This window comes from Chondrus crispus, genomic scaffold (assembly GCF_000350225.1).
Source record: "Chondrus crispus Stackhouse genomic scaffold, scaffold_42, whole genome shotgun sequence".
In the NCBI taxonomy this organism is placed as follows: domain Eukaryota; phylum Rhodophyta; class Florideophyceae; order Gigartinales; family Gigartinaceae; genus Chondrus; species Chondrus crispus.
In genome coordinates, this window is record NW_005179363.1 from 62,444 (window position 1) to 71,707 (window position 9,264).

Consider the following 9,264-nt stretch of genomic DNA (forward strand, 5'->3'; position numbering starts at 1 on the left):
GCGTCGAGCCAGATTTCCTCAACACAGCTGTCCCTACCTCACATCAAACCCCTCCTCTGCCTCCGCTCCAAACCTTTGATACGCTTCACCACCCACACTACTAGTTGCTCCATTCCAAAATCTCTGCTAGAGTAGGCGGTAAACATTTGAAATAAAAGAACATTTCGTTGCGGTAGAAGCAGTTGCGTATATTACAAAGGAGCAATGCACAGAAGTAAAGAGCTGCCACAGGTGCTTGTTGTAGACGAAGTATGCGCTTGTAGTCCAGAAGTGTCCAAAACAGCTTTACCTCCTTAAACATCCATTCGACCTTTTCTCTGATATTTGCCATGGCTGTATTATTAAATGCCCTAGCATCCGCGCTGAGGTGCGCTCTTTGAACGGAGACCCCTACATACGGCCGCTAGTTGTACCCACTGTCGCCGTAGATGCAGTACTGCATCTGATTTGCTATGAAGCAATTATGTAACTGCGTATCGAGCTCAGAACGAGCGTAGAATGTCCAGTCGTGGCAGCGTCCCTCTACGGGCCCACAACAGTGCAGAAACATCCCGTGGGGGGTGGTTACGGCCCGGTATTTGAGAGAATGGGCACGCTTGTGTCCGTTGTAGACAACATTCTGCAACCCGTTGTCTGTCGGTCTAACAATCTTCAATACTGTCCCATCTATGAAACCAACACAATTGCCGAGGAAACCTGACTTTTTTGCTACAGCGCTTGAGAAAATATCTGCTCTCCTTTTTACATACTGGGATGATAGGATGCTGGTTAAAAGGAAAGACCCTGGCTTCCAGAAAAGCTTCGACACCCTCCCAAAATATTTCTGAAAGTTGCGACGCGAGCTTACCAAACTGAAGCTCGAGCTCCCGCCAGCAGCAGGGCCCTGCCATCCGTCTTAACATGACGCACGTGGTAAAAATAGTAGACACAGAGTACCGATTGCAACTAGTGTGAATCTTAGCGGTAGGCCCGGCTAAATCGTTAGCCACATTTCCGATAGCTTTTTTTGCAAAACGAAAGTAAAAGACGCAGTCTGCATCAGCTAGAGCGTTAAAGTTAAAAGCGTACTTGGAGATGTGAATGGTTCTTGTTCTGTATACGTGTCGGTTAAAGTCTTGGAGGCATTGGAGGTATGCCACAAGGGACTGACACAGCAGCTCAAAAGGCACGTTACTCTACTGTGAACGTTGCGTTGCTAAGGCAAGAAATATGTACCTCCACTGCATCGCCTGTTGCTTGCTGATATCCTTCGTATGTCGCCGCTGCGATCCACGCCGTTTCGCAATGGTAGATCTTGTCTGACTTCGTGACGGTGACGAGCAGAGCCCAAAGACATATTACTCCTATCCTGCAAGCACACACTACTGTGGTGTAAGCCCATTTTTGAATCAAAACTTGAAAACGTTTCGTAATGTATCAATCTGTTCTTCATACAGTGTCTTTGCAGAATATTTTCAGAATTCGAGCAGGCGTAATACACCTATTAACTCATGATTCCGCATAAATGATTCAGATATCTTAATAACAAACGTGTCTTGTTTGCAAACATTGCATCCTAGCCTGTGCGACCAGCTCGAACGTTCCAACCTGCGCTACTCACGTGAGTGATCTACTTCGGTGAAGCGCACCCATTTTAGTGCATTCATTGATAATTGAAAGGTGAATCTGGACAAGGGGGCTTTTCGGTTGAACGCACAACGGCTCTATCGGAAGGAAAACATGGCCAAACGGATACTTCCGCTGGGATTTTCAAAACCCGGCCAAACGGCCCCTTCCGCTGAATTTTTGGAAAACCTGGCCAAACGGACCCATACGCTGAAGTTTTTACTTGACCGTTTAAATGGACCGTTTCAGCCGGACCGTTTCAAGTTACCGTTCAGAATAAGACTTGGAAACGGCTAAGACTCGTTACGTTTTTCGTTCGTGTAACAGTACTGCAGAAGCAATTGAAAGTTGGCCACCGGCCGAAAACAGGCCTGTATAAGAGAGGCACTTCGGACTCCATTGCCTCTCTTCTCTTTTCCTCAAGTCGTCGCTTGTTCTCCCACCTCCCTCCCTCAGCTCCGCTGCTCCTGTCATTAAGTCATCACTGTGTTCTGTTTCCTTCCCTACTCTTCTTGCGTGGCTTAACCATTCAAGACTGTTTTACTCTCACGCTCAGTAAGATATCGCGACCTTCAGTCGCTACTGCTTACTTCGAATGATCGCGTTATCGCTTTGTTTCCCTACTTTGGGTACTGACAACTCGCGCCACGCGAAGGCGGATAACGGTTGCGAATCTACCCTTGCGGGTGAGGTTTAATCATTCGGGTAATCAGGCACTGTAAGCATTTCTAGACCGAGTTCCATTCAGAGTCATTAGGTAATAAAGTGTAATTTTGTTTCTTCAACACTATTCACCGACAGTTCCTCTTATCGCATGTTCCTGTATATTTCTCAAATGAGATTGCACCGTAACGGTTACTGTAGGGTAGCTAAAAAATTTGGCTACAAGTGGAGATGAAGAAAAATCTGAAGTCTGCGATGGAGACATTACTGTACTCATCAACTCTGGAGAGACCTGCGTTTTCATGGGAGGCACAAGATGTCCCTATGGCAGCTTACTCAACAATCTCTCCGCACGAACCGACTGAAGACTCTACTACGACGACATTGCTTCATTAACTTCTTTCTTGTGTCCAGAGTTCAATATCGGGTATCCAACCCCAATTTAGGACATTTATTGCAAGCGATTGTACATTGTTTGGCACTCTGTAGTACCTTTCAATGAGGGCAGAGTTTCCATGAGCGGTACAGTTGGAGGACCGAAAGTACAGTACAGTTATGCTGTCCTTGTGACGCCACCGTTGGGACAGTGCCGCTGTACCCCTTGAACGGCCATTACTGTTTTTCTGCGGCCTATCCCACCGGGAGTGCAGAACGAGACACACAGTAGATGTCAAACAGATCACATATCACATCAGACTTGTAGAGCACAAATAACTCCTGTGAGATTGGCATCACGCCTCCTTTCAGTTGCCTATAAAGAGACTTCTTTGCCTTGCGAGAGGTGCTCCCGCAAATCCCAGCGTCCAGACATTCATGAGAAGCCTTTCGCAAGTCATTCATTGTCGCTTTAACACATATTGTGCAACACGCGAAGACTTCATTCAAAACGTAAAGAGTTTAAGCTTGAAGGTGTATTCTGTGAGCCTTCAGAATTGAAATGGCTTGACCCCAGTGTTGGTAGCAATCCTCAACTGCTTTCCGTGCCAGGCAGGAATGAACAACGGCAAACCACACGTTGGGAAGCAATATTTAATAGCGTCGACTATCCCTCTAACAGTTGCGAGCTGATTGAATTGACAAAATATTTGTTCTCCTCTCACGTAGCATCATCGTTCTATTCTTCATGCCAGCTCTTTGGTAATGCATTCGATTGCGTGCCGGAATTTACATTTCCAGATGCGCAACGAACTCGTATGGCGCTGTTGAAACGTCTTTTTTCCGAGTCCTCAGCGTCCCAACTCTTCGCAATTCTGGCGCCTTCTTTTCGGCGGCTCATCAGTCAAGCGCCTGGCACGTCATCCATTCTTCCCTGTTTCAAAGAACAACATGCAGAACAACTACTGTGTGTGACTCGCAGTTGCCAACAAATGGACAAAAGTCGTCTATAATGTATCTCCCATGGCGGTAGTGCGTTAGCCCCGCAGTATGATTCCATTGTAACGAGATCGAAAATTCTGCACACACAGGAGCGGCTCGCCATGGTGATAATTCTGCAGGACCATCTACTGATTGCCAACGACTTATCGACAAAATGGCAGTGTCAGACGTGGAAGGCGATGAAAGCAGTAATTCTAAGGGGGTCCTGCCGTTCGCTCCTCCGTCGTTGAGTGGAGCTTCATCGAAACACGTTTTGGGATTGCGGAAGCGCAGATCCAATGGAATCGTTGCGAAACTTTCTCTGCAGCAAGCGTGCGCTTTACAAAGAAATTCTCTAAGAATCGAGCACTGTGGAAGCTAGGATGCCTCATCAGAATAATGAGCTGGGAGTGGAGTCCTCTCCTCTACAAAACTTGCGGGAAGGTTTGTGAACCAGCAAAATGTTGGATATCGTCTACAGTCTTGGCTATAAAAAAAAGAGAGAGTGAGGGTGTTGTAAGGACACTGTCAAAGGACAGACAGCTGGGGATCGCAAGAGATGCAACAATTGGATACGAAGGAAACTCTGGCGAGACAAAATAATGATGGAACAGACGAATACGGCTGGCGTCACTGCGGCAGCGGCGTGTTCTGAGAATAGGGTAAACTAATGACAGTGCATTATATGTGTCTGCTGCTGCCGTTGATCCTTGACATACACTTGCCTCCGTAGCTCACATCACAGGACCGATACAGATCGGCTACAATGATGTCAACAAGGCTGAACTGCAGCAGAAAGAACGATACACCTATTGGATGAAAACGCACCTGTTCTGTATGGCACGTACCATCGAGAAGCAGGTTCAGAGTTCAGACGTGACGGGCGTGGAGAAATGGTTGAGCGAAGAAAGATTCGGGGGAAGGTGGGGACGAGGTTTCTGTGGGGAAGAATCTAGCTGTTCGGGATAGACGCTTTAGGCGAATGTGGCTTGCACCCCCAGGCGTGGCGCAGAAACGGTGCTCTGGGAGTCACCGACCGCAGCTTGCGTGAGAGCGTCGTTTGGGACGACATGTTTAGATGTTGGTACTCAAGTGTGTTTGTGGTGGCAGACAGGGTGGTGATTGTATACCAAAAGAATAGTGGGTTGTCAAAGGAGGCTTCGTGGGCTGTTTAGAACGAGAGTTGAGGTGGCTACGGAAGATACAGTACAAGGGCAGTCGTAAGTGAGTCTGTAAGGAGAGCGGACATGCCGCGCATGTTTCGGGGGGCTTTGTCTCTGGCGCCACTTGTCGACATGCTTAAGCGGCAGTACATGTGGGTATGTACTGTACAGGGTTAGAAAGAATTAAAGTTTGAAGCAAGCAAGGCGGGGCTTCTGGGATGGAAACGATGGTGAGGACGAACGTTCGGATTCGAAATCGTGTGCCAGAAGGGTTTGCGCTACAAAGCTATAAATTCTCGCGCGTATCGACAGGATTGCAAACGTTAACAGTGCGGAAGGGGAAGGTGCCGAGGGGTACGAGATGAGGGGTACGAGATGAGGGGTACAAGATGAGGGGTACAGGATGCGGGGTACAGGATGCGGGGTACGGGATGAGGGGTAAAAGATTGGGTGAGGGGGTCCAAAATCCGTGGTGCGTGACACCAGGAATGCGAAGCATATCATAAGGGTGGATGGCGGCGAATCTCGCGTGTGTCGGTACAGTACAGTATACCGCACGACGGTATCTTTGTTGAAGCAACGGGATGATTTGAGGAAAGAAAGAGCGGCACTGCACCGCCGCGGCCGGACGGCCCGAGAGGCCCGTGCAAGCAGCGCATCTATGGTCGGGGCGATGCCCCGCCTCTTACCTCATTCATGCTTCTCTCCTTGGGCCTCCTGCTCCCCGATCGGGCCCGTGGCACCGCGTCGCGTCGTCTCGCGAGGCAGCCCAAGAATTGAAACCGGCCAATGGGCGCCAGCTACAGTCGCGATACCACGGCGGTATCAGCAGCATCGTCACGCTTCAAAGACTGACTGCAGAAAAGGAGCGACGCGTGAGAATTGGAAAAACGGCCGTCTTTGATCTCTTGCCCCAAGCATAACGGATTGAGGTTTGTGCGTCCTAGAAACTCCTCTCTCGAGTAGGACTACTCCCCCAAGGGACGACACTAACCTGAATTTCGACTCTCAATACATGTATGCTCGAGTACAATACTGTAGAATGCGCTGTTCGCGCACACCACAACTCGTTCCCGCGAGTGTACCCGCCCGCCTGCATCACGTATTGTACCTCGCGCTGAGTTTTATTTATTTTATAAATACTGTATCCTCGCTGAAAAAGAAACAAGTTTTGCCCTTAATATATCGCGCTTCTCTCATGTGCTTCGAAAAACGTGGAGTGTGCAACAAACTAGTCGCATGCGTGTGAAAACAAATTGCCCGCCCTTAACGATCGTTTGCACGCGGTCAGTAGAGAGTTTCGACAAGTGCCGTACGGTAGATTTTTCGATAGTTACGAGCGCAAATTCTACCAAAAACCTACTGTACCGAACAGCGTTTGCCAAAACCCACAAATGAATGAGTTGGGTGTCCGCAACTCTGTACAGTGCCTTCTCTTCTTTCCGATGAAACATCAACAGAAGAGCGCCAAATGCACCATGCTCTGTACAGTACGCTCCGGAACACTAGTAGTGCACCGAACGACTTGTGCGTGACCGATTCCAACGACGACTTATACCGCAACTTGAAAAATTCAAAACTGCGCCCCAGATACACAGCAGCCTATCACGATGCATCAAGGACACCTCAGCTCATCTCCCCGTGTGATACCCTGCTTTTCTTCATTGTAGTGCACGATGCCGAGCCTGCTGCATCCTCCATCTATCGCACGCGGGTGGGGAAGCAGTTGAGAGCGAGTCGAATAGGATTCAATCTGTGCTTCATTTTGGCGCATCATCACTTGTCTCAAGTGTCTTCTAGTGTAAACGCTTTCCTTCAACAGCTTGCAACTGATTCTAGCATTCTACTACTGGCTGCTAGCCCATCAGCATCAGGTGTGTCTCCCGTGTATCCGACAACAGGGTCGAGGGCTAGTAGTGTGGAGGGAATTCTAAAAAAAAAAAACAAAAAAAACAAAAAAAAAACTGCAACAAACAATGGTCGAGAGGGAGCGGCACAATGATTGTGCCGCTCTCTCATGCACACTGTGCATGTGCTAACGCAAGGTCAGGGCATTGCTTGGTGAGAGAGCAGCGCGTTGCACTGGTGGGGGAATCTATTTCTCGCGCGGGTTTCTACCCGATGATATCGCGGGAATTGATACTTGAGTGCGGTAGTGTACAGTACACAGTGCACGATGGTGTGAGGCCGCTGGCCGGTATAGCGCGATGTTGTGCAGTAACAGATTGGCTCCAGTCTGTTTATGCATCGGGGTCCACCGCGTGACCAGCGGCACACGAGACCTGGGCCGCATATCCAATATAAATCAATGAGTGAAAGTCAAAATCAACCATTCGCATCCAACCACTAACGGCCCGGAAAACAAACCCAATTTTGCAAATGCGCCGCGGTTCTAGACCCCCCCGGCTCAAGGACTGGCCTCGCATCTTCCTCCGACGCTATGCGTATATACTGCACCCCTTGGATTTATTGAAAAAACACAGCAAACCCCCGAAAACCCTCGGGGTGCACTGGCGGCAGCGTGACGGGAGAGCAAGGCACACGCAGGGCATCATGATCAAGCCAGAGTCGCGTCTCATCTCGCCTGCTTGCGTCGGCCGCATGCTTGACAAACTGGCCCCGCTTGGAGTAGCAGCGTGCCATGTGGCACATGTCCGATCGCGCACACCTCTCCCTCACGCACTCTCGAGTGCGAGACGGACCAAGGCATCATTTCGAGAGGCACCACACTCCCCCATCCCAATCCCCCAGTTACATTCATGCATCAACTTTTTGGTTACGGACAGAACCATCCTCCCCCCAAAATCAAACTGGAATCCACAGTCGTGTCACGCTCGTACCGCACCGATACAATATCTCAACATGTCTTTCCCTTATGCGTCGGTATATTTTACACAACAAACAACCAAGCTTGAACGGTATATCTTGCCTTTGCTTGACGCATACACACCCTCGCCTCTCTCGGGCGAGACCTCTTCGGTGTCTGGTGTGATAATTATACAAGAATGGAATCAGGCCTTTCATAATTAAGTAACTACAGTACAGAGTACAATAGGTACAGTACTGAGCATGCCAGCCTTTCTGAGGGGATGAATGAGTAGAGTGGAAGCGTTCAGAATGTGACATGCTGCTCGAATTGCAAAAACGTTGGCCTATTGTACACTCCGTGTACGGTTTTCAGGTCCAATACTCTTTCACTTTTCTTTCTTCTGCCCCGATTTTGCATCCACTACTGGTGTGGTGGACTGTGCGACATCAAGGTCGATACTACCGTATCACAACGGGTACACGACATTGGTATAATAACATGCGTTGGTGTCTGCGTGTTGCGCTGTCTCTCAGAAACTATCTCCAAAGCAGGAAAACCATTTACGGGCATCTTGTACATCACAGGACCACCAAGGCTGGGCTCACAGCCCTCTGCATAGAATTCGTGAGATATTCATAACGGCCAATGTTTGAGGGTTTTGGCAAGTTGTCAGCGTTCGTATGTGGTTGTTTGAGTGTTGTTGTAGACGTTGAAGACGTTAAAAATCCGCTTCAATGACCTGACCCTCATGGATCGTGAGGCTCACGCCCAAGTCTACGACTTTACCGAGAGTTGTTGGCCGTAAAGCATGCGGTCCGCAGACTGTCTTGTTCCTCTCACGACAAGATGACAGGGCAAAGGCTGCGGAAACATATCTGTTTTATCTTTTTACCATAGTATTCTATTTTCGATGTGGAGACAGGTAGAGCGGAAGAGGTCGAGTTTGATTTGATAGCGACCTGTGAGGCACACAGGATTTGTAAAGAAGGGCAAGGAGGTCGATGAGGGGCGAAAGCTAATGTTAGAATGAGCAAATCATTCATACTGTACGATGCGAATGCGGACTGGAAGCATGCGGTGAGGATGCGTGGGTGAACAGTTCCCATGAAGGCTGAGTAGCTAGTGTTGAAGGCCCTTCTGTGCGTGTGTGGTTTACCGGGCATGAAGACAGAGGATTGGGGGGCGGGGTATGAGAGGAATGCTCTGATTACTGTATACCAAGATGCAGAGGTGGTATGATTCTATAGTACAGCATTGGGCTTGTTGCATGGAACAAGTTTGGATTCTGTTGATAGGAGGGGGGGTCACGCTGCGGTCGAATGGAAGCAGAGGTAGAGAAGGCATGCATTGAGTGGGTGGGAGAGAGGGAAAAAAGAAGCGGAGATACTGAAGCATACAGCGGCGAATGGAGACTTTCGGGTGGGAGAAAGATCCAAGCTGGGAGGCCCAATCAAGACGCGGGATATGAGGGATGGAATGGAAAGAGTGTGAGGGGAGCGAGGTTGTAGGAAAGACGCGCGAACCTAGCGTCAGGATTGCTGTAGTAAAGAGCATTGGGCGCGGGACGGAGTGGGATTGGGCGAAGGGTTATTAGAGTGCGTTGAGGGGAACGGGGTGGGGTGGGGTGGAAGGGTTGTACAGTACTTGAAGTTGGAGGCGGATGAGGGA

General features: G+C 49.2%; 1 protein-coding gene across 1 annotated transcript in view; it reads left to right on the plus strand.

Moving 5' to 3' along the window:
• The first annotated feature begins 9,256 nt into the window (after positions 1–9,256).
• CHC_T00006463001 (hypothetical protein) overlaps positions 9,257–9,264 on the plus strand; it is a 318-nt gene continuing 310 nt past the window's right edge. The window contains exon 1 of the mRNA XM_005719054.1: positions 9,257–9,264. This exon is cut by the window's right edge and continues 310 nt beyond it. Coding sequence (XP_005719111.1) covers positions 9,257–9,264 — 8 coding nt within the window.